This window comes from Penicillium angulare (assembly GCF_028827245.1).
Source record: "Penicillium angulare strain IBT 27051 chromosome Unknown utg000001l_segment0_segment0, whole genome shotgun sequence".
In the NCBI taxonomy this organism is placed as follows: Eukaryota; Fungi; Ascomycota; class Eurotiomycetes; order Eurotiales; family Aspergillaceae; genus Penicillium; species Penicillium angulare.
The window spans coordinates 2,459,765-2,478,760 of record NW_026623160.1 but is presented as its reverse complement, the minus strand read 5'-3'; the positions used below and the strand labels follow the sequence as shown (position 1 = coordinate 2,478,760).

Here is an 18,996-nt window from a genome sequence, read left to right as displayed (position 1 = left end):
AAAATGGAGGCCAAGGCTGCAGAGCTCCTGGCAGCTTTCAAAAACCCCAATCTTTCAGTCGATGCGAAAGTTGCCCACCTCAACGGCATCAAGTCCGATATCAAACAAAAAAATGTGCCAGAAGGTGCTATCACAACGATTTTCGACACCATCCGCCTCGCGATAAACTCACAACACTATTCAGTATGCAGTGGAGCCTTTTCAACGCTAGGACATCTCCTGAAGCGACTTGCAATTCAGGATCAGCAACAATGGATTGTGTCCCAGGCACGCAACTTCTACCCCGTCCTGACAGAGCGACTCGGTGATCACAAAGAACGCATACGTGCCCAGTCAGCATCAATATTCACCGATATATGGCCCTTGGCGACCGATGAAGTGGAATATTATGTTCTGGGACATGCCTTGGTGGGAAAAAACCCCCGAGCCAAGGAGATGAGTTTGCTCTGGCTTTCAAATGTCTGTTTCTCCCCAGTGCTACTTCCGGGGAAAAAAGATAATTGTCTAATTGTTTCTATAGATGACCAAAAACCATGGTCTATTGTTCCGTCAATATGTGCCGTCTTTGGTGGCATGTCTAGAAGACGCGGACAGCGCTGTTCGAGATACAGCAAAAGCAGTCGTGATAGATTTGTTCCGGTGTGTAAACCTGCCTGAAAAAAACTACTAACGCATAATTAACGTCCTTATATAGAACTGCTCCCTCCAGAGCTAAGTCAGATCTACAGAAGCAGCTGTCTACCCGCGGCGTGAGAAAATCCATTGCCAGTGCTATTTTGTCAGGAATAGGTCTTTCCGAGTCGGAAACCTCAAACCGACCTATTTCTCGCGCTGATCGACCCATATCCGTGATGTCATCACGGTCCCATGCTGTAGATCCGCATGACGATGGTCTGTTTGTCAAAAATTCGCCATCTCCCATCTCCAATCATTCTAACGACCTGCCAGAACCGGAATATTCGAAGGCCCAACCAGGTTCCTCACGAGGCCAAGCTCGGCCGATCCCTTCGACTTCCACCGATGCGCCTCCCAGACCCAAGACCCCTGCTGAACCGCCGGCTCCTCAAAGCTCATCTCCAGACGATGACGGGCTAGAACCACTCCTAGTTGGATCGGCTAGGGATGTTGATGATCTTGTCCGTGATATCGCTCATTGGTTCGATGGTAAGGAGTCAGAGGATAATTGGATGAAAAGAGAGAAGAGCGTGATTCTATTTCGAAGGCTCACAAGGGGAAATGCGCCTCATGACTTCTCTCAAACCTTTGTTCAGGCTGTAAAGACCCTACTCGATGGATTTTTCAAGGTAGTGAACTCGTTGCGGACTACTCTTTGCACCAACGGGAGTCTTCTGATCCAGGATATCGCTCGTATCTGTGGCCCTAAAATTGACCCTATGGTTGAAATAATCTTGCAGAACTTGCTCAAACTATGTTCCGCGTTGAAGAAGATTGCAGCACAGAGTGGAAATACCACCGTCGATGTGGTCATTGCGAATGTCACCTTTAGCATTCGAATCTTACAGCACATTCATTGGGCATCTCAGGACAAAAATGTTCAGCTACGTCTTTCTGCAACTGGATGGCTCAAGACCTTGATCAGTCGACAAGCTCACCACAAAAGCACTGTTGAACATGGCGGTGGCGTGGAGCTAATTGAGAAATCTATCAAGAAAGGTTTAGGAGATGCAAACCCCGGAGTTCGCGAGCTAATGAGAGGAACATTTTGGACTTTCTCTAGTGTTTGGCCCGATCGAGCGAATGTGTATGTATTAATCTCTTCTTCTTCCACTGCAGGTTACTAACTATATGAAAGGATTTTGTCAGACCTTGATGCGAAATCACGGGGTCTTTTGGAGAAAGACCCGGCAAATCCCAATGGTACACAAAAGACAAGCGCATCAAGCAAGGGCCCGGCGGTGGGCGGCCGTTCTGCTCTGAAGGAAGCCATTGCTGCTCGTAAGAAGGCTCAAATGACTTCTCGCCCGGAGTCTGTCGAATCGGCATTCACTGATAGCCATTCCTCAGAGCCCACATCTAGACCAGCGGTAAGATCCGTTCCCACCGGCGCCCCCCTTTCGTCGTTGTCCTCCGCGCCAATGAGGCCCGCCATGAAGCCTCGCCGAGCAGAACTGAGTCGCCCTGCGACTGCTGACCCATACGCTCGGCGGCCTGACCGACCGGACTCCAGAGCCCAGACGGCTAGACAGGGAACAAGTTCACCGCGCTCAGTAAGGTCCAAGCCTTCAACACCTTCATCAAAGCCTATCAATGCGCCTCGCCTTCGACCTCATGAGTCAGGACAGGCTGGTGGTACTACTAGAAGCAAGCCCAAGAAGCTTGACCTCTCCAAGTCCAAATCCCACGGCGATCTATCAGCAGCAGCAGCAAGTCGCGCACGTAGTGATTCTAACGACAGCATAGTAAACCAAGCCCCACGGCCGGTTGATCCACGAAGCGCATATGAAGAACCGAACTCACCAGCTCCTGTCGTGTTGGAAAGCCCTCCGCTTTCTGCGACACGGCGTCCACCTCACCCAAACCAACAAGTCAGTTCTGAGCGGGTCTCTACCCCAGAGCCTATGAGAGAACCGGAATCCATGTCGCTTGAAGATCCTATGGATATCCCTTCCCCACATGAGGAAGTAGATGCACCAGGGTCTGACGCTCCATCTCCATGGATCAACGCAGACACAGTTCCTTCTCCTGAAAGTCCCGCAAAGACCCAGATGGAGGAAATGGTCATTTACGAGGACCCAGCTACTCCTGTTGCTGCCGAAAGCCAGACATCGAAGATTGATCCCGTCGAAAATTTCACGCCAACAAAATCCCCCCGCCGTGCAATTCAACATGATCTGGCACAAGATACAATTGTCGCTGCGCCAGTGGAGTCTACCACTCCAGCCAGAAGTCCAGCCCCTGAAATGGCTCAATACCAGAGTCTATCCAATGACGGTTCTAATGAACCTCAGTTTCCATCTCCGGTTCGAAGGACTCCATTGCGAGGTAGCCCTTCGCCCTCGAGGAACCGAGCTCCAGCGACACCATCCGAGAACATTTTTGGTAGAGACTCTATTTTGAGGCAGGAGACTCCCACCAGTGTCCCTGAAGAAACTCCTAGCAATGAGAACGCGATTGCACAAGTTGCTAAATCCACAGAATATCCCGCGACCCCACGATCGGCCGCAAAGCCCGGTGCCCTAGAGGAAGTCCCATTAAATGAGTCAACGATGCGGCCTGTTGATGTGAGAAACCGCTCTTCTGAGCCGACATCCCAGTCATCAGTGGACGAGTCTCTTCGCCGAAGCCGTAAATGGGCAGAGCGCCACCGCAGCCCTAGCCCCCGGTCGAAAGACCCCGCTAACGCACGTGAAATGCTTCCCAAAGCTCTTACTCGCATTGAAACTAAGACCATGGATATTTCCGGCTACCGCAAGCTACAGGGACTCATACAGTACCACGGAGAGGAAATTGTATCTCGCGAACAAGATTACTATGCGGTATTTGATGCTCTACTCGGCGAGCTAGAGTCGGCACCTACCAGTCGCAAAGATCATGATGTGAAGACACAAATTCTTGCTACTATTAGATCCATGCTTCTCCGGACTAGTGAGCTCTTCCATCGATATGATATCCCCGTCATCGCGGCGATCGTTCGAGCTCGTCGACACTACGAATCAAACTCCCATTTCGTGACTTGTCTGGAGGAGGTTGCAGAACAGCTAGCGTGTCTGGTCCCTGTCCCTATCTGCATTCATGGTGTCCTTGAAGGATTGAAATTTGAGAATGACGCTCAAAGCGATGAGTCATATCGATCAATCATTCTAGGCCTCTCCACTATCAACCAATCCCTTTCGGAAAGCCAGATGGACATCTCAGATGAGGACCTCGCTCAAGTTGGAACTGTTGTTAGCCGACAACTCAGCCATTCCCGACCCGGTGTGCGTAAACAAGCCACGGAGCTGGCTACGCTGCTGAACCTCAAATTTGGTCTCGACCGAGTTCAAAAGATTACGCCTCAGGCTGGCGAGGGCTCTCTTAATCTGCTCACATATTTCATGGCTCGGCGGTCTCAATAAGGGGACAACATGCTACTCTTGACATGCCTCTTGGCAGTTTCTTGCAGATACTTATTCATTGCTTCATATCCTTTTATTCGGGCGATTTTGTATTTACTGGTGCATGCTGGTTGGAAACCTTTACTGGAATATTGGACATAATAAAAAGTTTTCTAATGAGAAAGACCCGCTTTTAAACTTTGAACTCTTCCTTCCTGGCTTCTTTATAGATACAATAGAAAATTAAGAGACCCGGAAATTAGGATGGAGTAGATGGCTCGTCGGGTGGTTGGGTTGGTGCCTTAGATGTGTGCACCCACCACTTAATAGACCACTGCCACATACTAGCTCCAATTATAGCGAGCAAAACTCTAAGAGAAGTGCAAGCATGATATGATTTGTGTGCCCAAAGCCTATGATAGCCTAGAGATTGTTAGTTGTGTCTCTTTCTTTCTGTCAGGGTTGTTAAATAATAAGTACCAGCAGTAATACTCAAGGCAGGCACGATAAGAAGAATGGAGGACATGATAAAGGTGTTGAAAGTCAGAGGAACATGCTGGACCACTATAGAGAGTGGGAACAGAGAAAACACAAGAAAGAAAAAGTGAACCAAGTGAAAATAATCCCGGTACCACTGGAGTTCTTCACTCCAAGTGGAAGAAGGGGTTAAACTTTCATCGGTTGTCTTTTTAGCCGTTGAGTCCACCATGCCGATTTTTGAAGCGACAGGTTTGTTGTAACCTGTAGGTAACCTGTAGGTAGCTCTGGTGTACGTTGGCTCCGTTCACCATAAATGGGCTTGTGTTAATCCTTATACGTGGTCGAAAAGGTCTGTGTGATGTATCGCAGAGGCGATTCAACACCTTAGGTGAGCGCTGATCCTACATTATTGACCGACATGGCAGAACAATGTAATTCACATGCAGTAACCTCAAGCTCGAGGAAAATAATACAGAGGCCGTTCAATGCCTGGGCTTACGTGAAACCTACTTGAAAGGCCCTCGCAATTCTTTTTGTAAGTTGTGGCTGATGAGCTTACACCTTGGGATAACACTCCAGTAGAACGGAAGGGGCACGAAGTTATTTTCCTAACCCCTTACGTCAACACAAGCACTGAGCTATTTTTATGAATCAGCAGTCTTTCAGCTCCCTGCTATGTATTCTCTTCGAATACTCAATCGATAAGTTTCCCTACATTCTATCATGGATTCTTCAACAGACCCTGTCGACTGGTACCAGGACCAAGTGGTCTTTCTAACTGGCGCGACAGGGAGTCTTGGAGGATGTTTGCTTTACAAGCTGGCAGTCCAATTGCCAACCAAAAAGATATATATTCTCTGTCGTGGCTCAATGCGCCAGGCAATAGAGAAATGGGAATCATCGATGCCCGAGCAGACAGATGAGATCCTGGATACAGGAAAGGTTCATTGCTTCAGCGGCAACATTACCCAAGAAAACTTTGGATTAGCTCCGCACGAACTGGAGACATTGCAGAATGAAGTAACTGTCACAATCCATGCAGCTGCCGACTTTTCCCTCTTTCAGGAGCTTCCAGTGACTATCCGTTGTAATTGTTTGCCAGTCGTTATGCTGGCCCAATTGCTACTTTCCTTCCAGAAAATCAAAGTACTTTTGCAAATATCCAGCATCTCAAGCCAGAGCTTCTTGTCTGGTGGCTCTGTGTTTGAGGATGTCAAAACGATTGTACCCGATGAAGAACCCCCTCAGACGCAACTAGCAGATATTCTAGCGACGGGACATTCACCATACACTGAGCGTTTTATGGCACCCTATGCGCAAGCTAAATATCTGGCCGAGAAGCTTTTGTTAGAGCTCAATACCAATTTTCCGGTTCTCATAATCCGCCCTTCAAGTATTGGCCCTGCTATTCGAGATCCGTACCCGCTATACGGCCCCGAGGGTGCCATTCCTCTACACACGTTTTTCCAGGTGCTTTTGGAAGGAGGGGAGTTCAGAGAGTTCGACGACCTCAAAGAATTTCCCCAGGAAGTCGTTATTGACGAGATCCCGGTCGATATTGTGGCCAATACATGCCTCCTCCATCTTGCTGCAGGCACAGCTGGAATTGTGCACGCCGGTTCACAATTGTACATTCCTGTTACATTTGGCAAATATATAAAGCATGTCCAGCGGTATGCGCCGAGATCGCTTGTGCAGAAAGTGGCCAAAGCGCGCTTTGAGAGAAACCTCAACTTTGCCAGCCAAGCAACGGATATGCTCCAACGTATTAATAAGGATTGGCTGATTGACTGTTCACGGTCCATGGACCTGAAAGTGACGGAGGGACCCATCGGACTGTCCATAGCCGAGCATGATTTCGAGGCTTTTTCTCGCCGGCGGATTGAGCGGCGCGCACGAGATATGGAATCATGGGTCAATAATTTGAAGGCATCTGGAATCTAGTTCAAATAGATAACATTGAAAGCAAAAAATTTCGGATTCTAGTTAGATTTCTCACTCAAAATTGAAGTCTAAATATTTATTACTAGCCTGTTGCACGGATACAGGGGACGATACTTGTATATCTGAGCGTTGTAGTCCCTCGCGCACGGCTTCTCTATCTTCGGCGCCAACTCTACTCCAATTCAAGTTCCAAGGTTTGACAATTTAGGGAATGCTCAAGCTCTCAATTCTCACCATACTTAGCACGCAGATGATTTATTGTGACTGTAGCAAGTGCTCCAACAGTACCTGCCTTGGATATTTCGGCCAGACTAATCTCCAATCCTAGGTTGCGACGTGCCCACCCTCGGATTTCAATGGACATCAATGAATCGATGGCAATTTGCGCAGTTTTCACATCGTCCATATCTTCCATATTATTCATATGTTGGGTGATTAGCCTCCCGAGCTCCCGCTGGATAGTTATCTCTGTTTCTGGCTCATCCAAGATAGCAGGGTTTTGTTCCACCTTGGCAAGAAGAGCCTTAAGATGGTCATTTGTCACTTGAGCATGCGTGTCTCCGATGGACTCAATGTTGCAATAAAGAGCATATCGGATGTCCCTTGCCCATGGGATGCGAACGGTCGCGTCTGATGAATGTTTTGTAATTCCCGTTCCAACGAGGACCGGACTCGAAACGAGATCCTTCGACTTGCACTGAGCGATCGCAACCTGTAACCCCTTCATCACTTCACCCTCACTCATAATATATGCTGATCCTGCTCTGATTGTTTGCAAGACTTTCGGATCCCGACTGACAAGACCAATATCTTCTACTGGGCCTAGTGCAACAGCTGAACACGGGAGACCCAGTTGTCGGCGATAATTGGCAAAACTATCAAGAAATGTGTTTGCAGAAGAATAGTTGGCCTGTCCGGTGTTTCCAAATATTCCACAAAGCGAGCTGAATAGAACGAAGAAATCAAGGTTCTGTCCCTCAACGGCGTGGTGGAGGTTCCAGGTCCCAGTGACCTTAGAACTAAGGGAGGATGTCCATTCATCGTAGGTCATATTGGCAAAAGTGCGATCCTGATAATGTTATTTAAAATTAGCGCTGAAGGCTTGAAGATTATTGCAAGATATTTTCTCACATTAAGTGCCATGGACATTTGGAGAACACCCGCCAGCGGCTTGATACACTTCGCGACGGCGCTCTTAACGTCCGGCAACTTTGTGACATCTCCTCTCACACATGTGACGTGACATCCTTGAATTTCCAACTCTTGCATGAAATCACGATCTTGCTTTGAATGACCAGCAGAACGAGATAGGTAGATCAGATAACGAGCACCATTCTCTACCATCCAGGTAGATATTGCCCGTCCTAAACCTCCGAGGCCCCCGACCAGTAAGTAAGAGGCTTGAGATGAAAAGGAGAGATCAAGTTCAGAGCGAGAGACCAAAACGTCCGCGAAGGTTTGTGGCATCTCAATCAAGATCTTCCCCATGTGAACGCCTTGTTGCATATATCTGAAAGCATCGAGGACCTCTTTGGCTTGGAATTTCTTTACCGGTTGGATGGGCTTAACGTGTCCTTGCTCATACCAGCTTCCAGACTTTGCAACAAGATCCATGACAAACTGAGGGCATTCCTCACCCAACTTTAAAAGATCCACCCCATGAAATGATCGATTACCGGCAAAAGGAACCATACTGAGTGTACCATTTGTAAGGAAATCCCGCTTTCCCAATTCAATCATCTTCCCTCTAGCCGCAACACATTCCCATGAAGCATGTAAGAGTTCTCCAGCCAATGAATTTAGAACGAGATCAACCCCCCGTCCTTTAGTCTCACGCATAATGTCTGGCAAAAATGCGCTACTGCGAGAATTAAAGATGCGATTCCGACGTATGCCAAACTGGTCCATCAGATATTGAACTTTGTCTTCGTTGCCTACCGTGGCAAAAATCTGATCCAAGTTAGCACTATCTGCTCATCACATACTTTTCTGTGTGCTGAAACTCACCTCTGCGCCAATATGTTGACAGATCTGAATGGATGCCAGCCCCACGCCACCACAGGCCGAGTGTATTAACACAGTCTATTTCATTAGTTAGCTCAGTCAATGGCAGAAATATGATGGTAATCGTACCTGTCCCTTTTTAATTGACCCTAGTTCAATCAAGGAGTACATGGCAGTTGCGTATACTGTCGGCATGGTTGCTACCTCATCGAGAGAAATACCAGTGGGAGCTTTGAAGCATTGCTGTGGGGATACGATAACCCTTGATTGGAATAGCCCGGGGCTGATCAAAGCTACATGATCTCCAATGGAAAGGCCATCCAAAACGTCAGCTCCTATTCGACGGACCACACCGCTGCCTTCAAAACCAAGCTCGTCTTTATCCCCCACAAGTCCCATGGAAATCATGATATCCTATGAAATTATTAGTGCAGCTCAACGTTTTAGTATAGAAATGAAGACTGGAAATACCCGAAAATTGAGCCCTATATATTTAATTTCGACCTCAACTTGGTCATCTCTTAACTCTTTTTCTGCAGTCTCAACCCAGTGGAGAGTATCAAGAAGAGCATATGTTTCGAGACTTAGCCTTGCCAAGCTCTTTTCGGTCACCTCAACGGATGGAGCTTCATTGTCGGCCAAAGAATCCCAATAACAGCGCCCAATATGAACAGATCCTCGTTGACATGAGAACTCATACTCGAGATTCGGGTTCCCTATCTCTCGAGACACTTCTATAATGTCGTGAACCTGGCACAACGAGCGTGCTGCAGTGGTGTCGAATATGTCAGACTCGAATATTGAAATGTCTAAGCCCATCTCATGTCTAAGCGTTCGAGCAAAGCCAAAAACGAGCCCATATCGTGGATCTTCACAGCTTAGCTGACAGGATTTAGTCACCCAAATGATTCGTTGTTTCACTTCTGACATGTAGGCTTGGAGACGCAGAAATTTCTCTTGGTGCATCTCATACATGAAGGGTTCTTGAATGTCCATAAGGAAGATAATATCTTGATCAGCTGGTGGCTTGCCTTCTAGAGTGCCCCATTCCACGGAATAGCTTCGTTCACGGAAGCTAGAAGCAACTTGACAGGCCCAAGGATCCTGCATGTCAGTTGTCACTAGATGAACCTTTCTTCCTTTACTGACCTGAGGGAGTATTCTAGATATCATGGTGAAAGTATGTTGAAAAGGGGGTTCATGGTCATAAGCATATGATTCACTTCCTGTAAATCCAGTCGCACGTAGCTCATAGTCCCATCTTTCCGGTGAAACGTACGGTCTGTCTGCTCTATCATCGTTCTCACCTATCCACCATCCAGGAAGAACACCCTTTATCTGTGTAAGTCTAGAGCCAAACCAAGCTGAAGGGGAAGAAAATACCATGATGAAATCTGTTGTCCGAGTATCTAATTTTTGTTAGCCCAAAGCTTTTCTCAACGAAGCTATTCGGGGTTTTACATGGATGGAGTTCATGTAGCATCAATTTGCCATTGGGAGACATGAGCTTGTGAACATGTCGCAACGTGGTTTCCAGGTGTGGCGTAGCATGCAAAACCTGCCCTTGACATTAGTGGTGACGTGGCAAGGGCTCAGTCACAGGAAAGCTCACATTTGAAGCGAAAACTAGATCAAATGAGTGGGGCTCAAATCCCTGCTCTTCAGGATCTCGTGAGATGTCGAGTACCTTAAATTCAAGACTTTGATGACCAACAAACTTATCCTGAGCCGCCATCGTGAACCCAGGGGACAAGTCGGTAAAGACATATTTGGCGTAGAGACAGTCACCCTGTGAGCTTTTAAGGCCCTTGAGAGCTTTCATTGTCCCACTTCCTGTCCCGGCGCCGATTTCCAAGACCCGCATTCCGGGATTGGCGTGACCAAGGAGTTGAAAAGTATGGTGCCAGGAATCAACGTGAGCAGGTACCTCATAATACTTTGCCAGCTTGTCTTCTTCCATGAGAGCATCCAGAGGCACCCGCGTGCCTGTTGCAAAATCAACACAGCTCTTGTAGACTTCTCCCGTACATTCTGCCACACTCCAGTAAACTTCATTGTCTTTGTATCGTGACACAAGATCCTTTATAATGCACTGTCTATCTCCTGAACTCATTTTGACCCAGTCTTTGATTTCTGGATATAGCAGTTCATGTCCTGACCGCAGTTTGGAGGCCTCTGCATTGATCCAGGCTTTGTATCGGGTCATATGAGTTTCAGTAGGAGTGATGTCAGCAAGCTTGTCAGCGGTCTCAAGCAAATACAAGTATCCCAATCTCCCGAAGTCTTTCCATGCTTCATATTCTCTCCCTGGTGGTTTGGGTGGAGAAAGCCATGAATTGGGTGGCATTAGGTCAATGGCCGGTGACCATCTGATCTCGGCAGTGAGTGGGATACGCGACTGATTCAATGAGTGGTCTTGTACGCTGAAAAAGGCAGCATTGCGAAGCGATAAAAGTTGGAGACCATCAGAGATCAAATTAGCGTTACCAAGCAAATTGCCGATGTTGTTTTTCGCAAGGCTGGCATCTAGCTTCATTTCCGAAGCTTGACCTCGGACATAAAGATGGCCGATGGCAGCTGGAATAGCGAGACTATCAATGCGACGTGCAATTCCGTTTGTCAATGCAACACTCAGAAGTTGCAGACATTGATCGATAACGGTAGGATGAAGCGTGTACCGACTTGAGCAGAGATCTGAATTACTCGTTGTCGTAGCATCGGCTCGAGGCTTAACTGGATCGACGAAGATATCCTTTAGGCCTCGAAACCTCGCCCCGTAACTGAGACCTTGTTTGTCTAGAGCTCGATACCATTGATTTGAGTCAACTGGGCGGATATTGCGCTTGATTTCTTTTACAGACGGCGCGTGATCATAACGAGACCGTACTTGCCCTTGACAGTGTTTTGTCCAACCCGTGCCATCGTAGGCAATGATACTGAAAGCATACCATTCAGAGTCGACCGAATCATTATAGCTAATTGGCCTGAGTTGAGTTATTATCTCGGACACCACCTCGTCTTTTAGCAGAAGAGGTGATTTCAATGCCAGGTTCTTTACGGAATAATCCTCCACCTCGGGATTCAGCTGTCGAATAGCTTCACCTGCCATGGCAACATACCCGGCAGCAGGGAAGACGATATTGCTTTGTAGGACATGATCCCATATCCATGGAACATCTTCTAATCGAAGAAGATTTCTCCAGGCTGGCTCTAGATCAGACGACTCGGCCACTCGGACTCCAAGAATCTCGTGATGAGGCGAGTTTTGATACCTCCATTGGGTTGCTAGCCGACTTTCGTGCCAATGCCGAACTTTATGCTGCCAGGGGTAAGAAGGCAAATCTGTAAGTAGTATTCCATTGCCATTTGCCTCAGGAAAATTGATGTTACCACCATTTGCAAACACGCAACCTAGGGTGTGAAGTAGCTGAGATCGAGAGTCATCGGCATACCGTGTCAATGTCGGAATGTAAGCCGGATCTATCTTAGGACGGACAGACTTGAATATCTGCCTGAGGGGTCCTGCAAGAGTAGAGTGTGGTCCAATCTCTAGGAACTGGTTTGCAATCTCCGAAATATCAAGAATTCCCCGGACAGCGTCAGCAAACAGAACGGGTGACTCTAAATTACGCCGCCAGTATGCTGCGTCCAGATCTTGAGGATTTGTGATAATGCGAGAGGTCACAGTAGAGAACAATGGTAGCATGCTTTCCGAAGATTTCACGTAGGCCGAAATTTTGGGCTCATATTCAAGGCCTGCGTCAAGCATATGATCTTGAAAGTATTATTCTCAGTGAGCGGGCGCGGTTAAGGAATACTAGGATTAATGAAACTTACGTGAGTGGTAGGCAATTTTCACCTTGAGCATTCTACATGCAACGTCTGGGAAATCGCTTTTTATCTTTTTCGTGATCATGCGGATTGCTTCAGCATCTCCTGACAGTGTGACGCTGTCAGGACTATTCTCACAGGCTAAAACGATACCAGCCTGCAAATATGGTGAGATATCAGCACGACCCATTCCGATCGCAACCATTGCACCTCTACCCTCCTGAGTTTTGGCTATTTTGCCTCGATAGTATGCGATAGCAATGGCTGATTTTGCAGTAATCGCCCCCGCTGCATACGCCGCCGCGATCTCGCCACTTGAATGACCGACAACGGATGATGGCTCAAGCCCCATTCGGCGTAGCAAGTTCACAAGTCCAATCTGTAGGGCAGTACACAGCGGTTGAGAATATTCGGAATTGTTGACACAGCTCTCGCTCCCCTCTCTGACCAGCTCATCTGAATCCTGTTTTAGCTTCTATCCTATCGATGGAACAAGAGATGTCACTTACCTTTTAATGACCACCCAGGAGGATCTTCAAGTTCTTGCATCACCCCATCTAGTCTTTGAATGTCTCCTTGGAAGCTTTCGAAATTTTCCATAAGATCCTTTCCCATACCAGGCCACTGGGCTCCTTGGCCAGTGAAGACAAAAGTTAAAGCCATGGGTGTGGCTTTTCCAGTTTGGAAACTAGCTGCATCTATCGGCTTATTGGCATGTGCCACACCGAATGCCCGTGATTTCATGTGATCACGCCGTACTCCTAATGTGTATGCCAGGTCTTGAAGCAAATTTGAATTTTCATTGGCATAGCGACTGACCCCCAGAATACGCTGCTGTAGCGATTCGGAATCTTTAGCGGATACGACCAGAAGCCGCGAGCTATCACAAGGCAAGTTATTCTTTTCTCGCAGTGTCTTCCCAAAATATTCAGTCGTGGATTCTAGAACCGCATGAGCATTGGAACCGCCAATGCCGAAGCAATTAACGCTCATACGCTCCTTGCGGTTTGTTGGCCAATGCATCACGGATGTAGGCACCTGAAGATTGGCTTCTTTGAACGGAATGGAAGGGCTAGGAGTATCGAAGTAGATATTTGGAGGGATCAAAGAATGCTCCAGGGAGATAACTGCTTTTATTAAGCTAGTTATGCCAGATGCTCCCTCAGAATGGCCGACGTTTGGTTTCACCTGGCTTCATTAGCTTTTCCAACCGGTAGCATGGATTCAAAGGTCCCCTATCAACTCACAGAGCCGATCACTGTTCCATTATTTTGAAATAGCTTAGCGACAACGGATACTTCTGCCGTATCACCAATTGTAGTTCCCGTTCCATGGCATTCGAAAAAGCCTGTCTCGGTAATATTTTCAATCCCTGCCTTCGCGTACGTCTTTTTGATAAGACGCTCCTGTGTGAGAGATCCCGGGGTAGTGATACTAGGCGTCCTACCATCGCAATTGGTTGATGTGGCTCGGATAATTGCCCTAACATGGTCCCCATCACGCACAGCATCACTAAGACGCTTGATGTAAACTGCGTTGATAGCTTCACCCCTGCCATATCCATCGGCTTTCTCATCAAAAGTCCTACAAACCCCACTTGGCGAAAGAACCATATTATCAGACATTGTTGTCGTCATTGTCGGAGCAAATATCAAATTGGTGCCCGCTACAATGGCTGAAGAGCACTCTCTTGAATAAAGCGCCTGACAAGCCTCATGAAGGCCAACTAGAGAAGACGAGCAACCAGTCTGTAATGTCATGCTATAGATCCATTAGCCGAATCCATCTATTTCTAAAACAATCGGATCATCTTACCTAGGCCCTTGGAAATCATATTCGTAAGACACTCGGTTAGACAGTGCGAACTGGCCAGTTCCCAAAACGTGGTACCTATCCGTGTTTTCAAAGTCTTTGCTGGCCAATTCCAGCCAATCCTCCCCATATACACCAACAAAGCACCCAATATCCTTGCCTCGCCAATTGGTCTCTCCGGCGCTCTCAAGGCACTCCCAGACAACTTCCAATAGTTGCCGCTGCTGTGGATCCATGCGTGCGGCCTCGTAGGGCTTGATCGAGAAGAACTCCGCATCGAAATTGGCAGGATCATGTTGAAGAAAATATCCTTTTTTGGTTTTCACCGAATGAGGCCTCGAGTCACTATAAAATGAATCGACATTGTACCGATTCCCAGGAACTTCGCACAATCCATCTTTTTTCTCAATCAAGAAATCCCAGAATTCATCGGGTGAGGTTACTCCTCCGGGAAGTCTCAAAGCCATACCCACAATAGCTATTGGCGAGCAGTGGCTCTGTTCGGGCGTGGCATCTGCTGCTTCAGTCGACACATGGTCTTTGCAAAGTTTATTGTGCTTGAATGGCTCCTTTCCTCTAGCCTCTTCCACAATTTGGTGTAGAGCATCACCTCTGTTAGGCAGTCGTACTTGAGAAGACATTGCCGCTTATTTTTCTTTTCAGGATATGTGGCTGATTGAGAGCTGAAATACCTCGTTAGATGTAATGCCCATTGAATTAGAACAAAACTCAAATGAAAATTGAGAACCTTTGCAGAAAGAGTGCAAGCCAGCAGATGAAGAGCCCCACCATGCAAGGAAAAGGAGGAAACGATGCTGTTGATGAAGATTCATGCAAGGGGGTGAGATGAGTACACTGAAAATGGAGCGAGAACTAGTGAATAAACCATCACTTAAAAGTCAAAATGTCAATTTCATAATTTTTTATATCACACAATCACCTTCAAGTACATAATTTTATCAGTTCAGTGGACTCTTCCGACTAAAAAGCCGCAGCTCGTCGCTCACAACATTGAGCCAACTGAGCATCGCGGAAGATATAATCAAGATTCAAGGAGGTCCACAGGCGATATTCACCTTTTATGCTTGTCTTTTCGGTACCCAAATGTTATCTCTTATTCCTCTCATTCACTGCAGAATACAAATCCAATATTTCCAATCTATATTGTAGATCGGTGCCGATATTTGTCTATAGTAGCCGATGCATCGGCCCGTACCCCCGGCCCCAGTACCTCCTAGTGCTTCACTCGCACATTCTTGTTATGATAAAACTTCCAAGATTGTTACCCCTTGTTTATTTACGTACTTTTCTCATATTTAACGGCCAAAAAGCGGCAGTACTAGCCTGTCAAGTTCCCTATTCATTTTCTCTTCGTTCTAGAAGATCAAGTCCTCTCACCAGGAACATTTTCTTGACCACTTTCCAATTGTTCTCTTGACCTCAACATGCTTGCCAAGCACTTTTTCTTCGCGATCGCAGTTGTTGGCAGTGCTTTTGCCTCTGTCAACAGCGAGCAAGCTGTTGCTGATATCCACGAGTTGACTCGCATGACGAAAATTGCCAAACGCTCTCTCGAAGACTATAATGGGGGGATCCCCGGCGCATACAGAATTGCGAGGTCGGTATACAATGCCCACACGTCTGCGGAAACAGCACGGAAGAGCATGGGTAATTCCGATCCATTAGCCGATGATGATAGCGGTCGCACACTGGACGCATATAATCAATTTTACCCAGTCCTACTTGATACTCTTCAAGTCGCGAAGACTAAAGTAAGCTTGGTTTTAGCATTCTACTTTATACACATCATTGCTGACGCACACTTCTAAATAAGGCTCCTGAACTCAAGAAGACTGGCCTTTCATACCCGGCTCAAGGTATGATGGCCAACCTTTATAATGAGAAAACCAATTTTGAAACCGTTATGCACGGCCGATTGTCCAACAACCATAGCCGCATGGTCCAGCCGTCGACAGAAAAGGTCGACAGAGCTTTCAAAGATACCTTGGATGCCTTGAAAAACTAGAGATTTCTCGGGCAGGTTGCCTTGAAGCATCTGCACTTCGAATATTCAAGGGAAGGGCTGCCCCAATGACGCTGAGGACTTGAGTTCCTACTCGGTAATATCAGATAGCTACCTCCGTTATTGATTCAGGCTTAGAACAATTGAAATCGGACATCAATTATAATTTATAATCGAGATCACGCGCTCACATCAAGTGGCTTCGTCCGAATAAGACGACTGCTTGCAGATGCCTAAAAGAGTAACCTTGGGAAGAACCCAAAACAAGATATGTCCCTCCGCCGCTTAATATTCCAAAAACATTAAAAGTTGCGAGTTCTTGTCTTTTTTCCGCTTGATTTTCCTGTTTTGGTATCCCGACCTCGGCAATCCTGCCTTCGGCTTCTGCTGCGCCGAGTGTTTTCCCCACGTCGTGGAGCGAACAAGATAGCTGTGACGTTGATTTACCCCACGCCAACCCACATCTGCCCCTCATGTTTAAGAGTTAGCCCAACTGTCCCATTAAGGGCAGCCTCGAGTCGGGGTATGGCTCGGCAAAATGGATATCTATGATAAATATAAAAGGCCGCCGAAAGGCATGGTCACAATGCCTCCACGGTGCGTCTATCTAGCTATCACATCCACAACTTGAACTTTCCAAATCTAGGATCTACCGTTATGGCGACAACATTGACAGGCGGAAACCCGCATATAGTCACACTCCCAAAGACACCTCCTACTTCTACTGCAAGCCCTCAAGCTATTATTCAACAATGGTTTAATGCCCTACAAACCAAACTGTCGCAACCGGACTCTATCGATTTGACAAATATCTTCCATTCTGAATCATGGTGGCGCGATATGCTTGCCCTAGACTGGGACATGCGCACTCTTCATACTGCTTCCGAGATCCAAGACTTCCTACGCAAGCGCCAGGGCCAGACAAATCTATCTAGCTTCAAGCTGCAAGACAAGGGCAAATGGATACCGCGTGTGGAGCAAGTTGTTGATGGCCTCACATGGCTCTCTAGCATGTTCTTTTTCGAGACTGCAGCTGGAAAGGGAACAGGCATGGTCCGTTTGACACAAAGCGGTGATGGCCATTGGAAGGCGTATGCGATTTACACTTCCCTACAAGAATTAAAGGGAGCTGAGGAGCCGCTGGGAAAACGAAGAGCGGAGGGAACAACTGAGTCTATGCCCGGCGGGCTAGCTGGAGGAACTTGGATTGAGCGAAGAAAGAGACAACAAGAGTTTCTGGATGCGGAGCCCACAGTTCTGGTCGTTGGAGCTGGTCAAGCGGGTTTAAATATGGGTGCTCGTCTTCAAAATCTTGGCCTCTCGTGTTTGATCGTGGACAAGCATGAGCGTGTTGGTGATAATTGGCGCAAGAGGTATCGTGTAAGTAAATTCCGCTGTGACCTTGATTAGGGGATTTCAAGATCGTAGGCTAACATTGATCTGGACAGACCTTGGTCACCCATGACCCCGCCGAGTTCACCCACATGGCGTACCTTCCCTTTCCCCAGAACTGGCCTCAATTCACACCGAAAGACAAACTTGGAGATTGGTTTGAGGCATACGCTAGCATTATGGAACTGAACGTATGGGTCCAGACATTCGTCGTTTCTGCTGAATATGACGACGCCTCAGCTGAATGGAATGTCACCCTTTCTCGTGGCGATGGGTCTCAGCGCACACTGCGCCCACGACACGTCGTTTGGTGCACAGGACACTCAGGAGAGGCGCGTATCCCCAGCTTCCCAGGACAGGAATCTTTCCAGGGAATCTTGTATCATGGTAGCCAACACACCGATGCTTCTGATTCGGATGTTCGCGGGAAGAAGGTCGTTGTCGTTGGCACCGGTAACAGTGGGCACGATATCGCGCAAAACTATTATGAAAATGGAGCGGATGTCACTATGTTGCAACGAAGTGGAACATATGTTATCACTGCTGATAAAGGTGTTTTCATGATGCACGAAGGTTTGCATGAAGATGGCGGGTATGTTTCTCCTTTACTTTTGCTTTTACCGTGGTTCTTTGTCCAGGTTGATACTAACTGATCGGATAGTCCGCCAACGGAGGAATGTGATATAGTCTCCGAAAGTCTACCATTTCCCGTACAATTCGCACTGAGTGTACATGGTACAAAGCGATTTGCGGATGCCGAAAAAGAAATCTTAGATGGACTGCGTCGTGCTGGCTTTCAGCTTGACTTCGGCCCAGATGGTGCCGGTATCTCGCGTGCATACAATACTCGAGGTGGTGGATATTACATCGACGTTGGTTGTAGTCAACTGATAATCGATGGAAAGATTAAGGTGAAGCATAGCCCTCGTGGCATTACAGGTTTTGGACCTCGTGAGTTACGACTTGAGGATGGCAGTGCCTTATCAGCCGATATCGTCGTTCTGGCTACTGGGTACGACAATATGCGCACTACTGTGCGAAAGGTTCTGGGTGATAAGATTGCCGATCGGTGTCAGGATGTTTGGGACCTGGACAGCGAAGGAGAGCTCCGTGCGGTATGTTTTTTCTCTTGTCTTGTTTTGCCGACTATCTTCCACCGTGGGCTTGTACTGATCATCATTCAATCGTGGTATAGATGTGGCGCCCAAGTGGACATCCTGGCTTTTGGTACTTTGGAGGAAACCTGGCTCTGTGCCGAATTTACTCTAAATTCCTTGCTCTTCAGATCAAAGCAGTTGAGACTGGACTCTCGACCGGAAAGCGTTATTAGCAAAGAGCGAATAAGATATAAGACATAGTATTGATAGAATTAGATGCAGAGAAATGTAAAGGTTCAATACAACTCCATGGAGTATCGAACAAAGGCCGCTTGTATTATATTTCAAATACTAGGAA

The 18,996-nt window shown here is 47.3% G+C and overlaps 5 protein-coding genes across 5 annotated transcripts; 4 read left to right on the top strand and 1 right to left on the bottom strand.

Annotated features, from left to right (window-relative positions):
• Positions 1 to 3: 3 nt before the first annotated feature.
• Positions 4 to 4,076, top strand: N7478_000868 (uncharacterized protein; the record flags this gene model as incomplete). The annotated part of the gene is made up of 4 exons (XM_056917083.1): positions 4 to 459; positions 521 to 639; positions 695 to 1,762; positions 1,814 to 4,076. 4 exons carry the CDS (start codon positions 4 to 6, stop codon positions 4,074 to 4,076), a joined length of 3,906 nt encoding a protein of 1,301 aa, XP_056784963.1.
• Positions 4,077 to 5,258: 1,182 nt separating this feature from the next.
• On the top strand, positions 5,259 to 6,479 carry N7478_000867 (male sterility protein-domain-containing protein; the record flags this gene model as incomplete). Its single annotated transcript, XM_056917082.1, has 1 exon — positions 5,259 to 6,479. The coding sequence occupies one exon, from the start codon at positions 5,259 to 5,261 to the stop codon at positions 6,477 to 6,479; it is 1,221 nt and encodes a 406-aa protein (XP_056784962.1).
• Positions 6,480 to 6,702: 223 nt separating this feature from the next.
• Positions 6,703 to 14,767, bottom strand: N7478_000866 (Fum1p; the record flags this gene model as incomplete). The annotated part of the gene is made up of 13 exons (XM_056917081.1): positions 6,703 to 7,548; positions 7,611 to 8,429; positions 8,487 to 8,561; positions 8,613 to 8,897; positions 8,955 to 9,587; positions 9,633 to 9,821; positions 9,867 to 9,892; positions 9,945 to 10,041; positions 10,096 to 12,257; positions 12,321 to 12,770; positions 12,824 to 13,502; positions 13,562 to 14,075; positions 14,130 to 14,767. 13 exons carry the CDS (start codon positions 14,765 to 14,767, stop codon positions 6,703 to 6,705), a joined length of 7,413 nt encoding a protein of 2,470 aa, XP_056784961.1.
• An 804-nt stretch (positions 14,768 to 15,571) lies between these two features.
• On the top strand, positions 15,572 to 16,152 carry N7478_000865 (cell wall mannoprotein 1 family protein; the record flags this gene model as incomplete). Its single annotated transcript, XM_056917080.1, has 2 exons — positions 15,572 to 15,898; positions 15,961 to 16,152. The coding sequence occupies 2 exons, from the start codon at positions 15,572 to 15,574 to the stop codon at positions 16,150 to 16,152; spliced, it is 519 nt and encodes a 172-aa protein (XP_056784960.1).
• Positions 16,153 to 16,806: 654 nt separating this feature from the next.
• N7478_000864 (putative flavin-binding monooxygenase) lies at positions 16,807 to 18,871 on the top strand (the record flags this gene model as incomplete). The annotated part of the gene is made up of 4 exons (XM_056917079.1): positions 16,807 to 17,529; positions 17,598 to 18,133; positions 18,203 to 18,656; positions 18,737 to 18,871. The coding sequence occupies 4 exons, from the start codon at positions 16,807 to 16,809 to the stop codon at positions 18,869 to 18,871; spliced, it is 1,848 nt and encodes a 615-aa protein (XP_056784959.1).
• Positions 18,872 to 18,996: the final 125 nt, after the last annotated feature.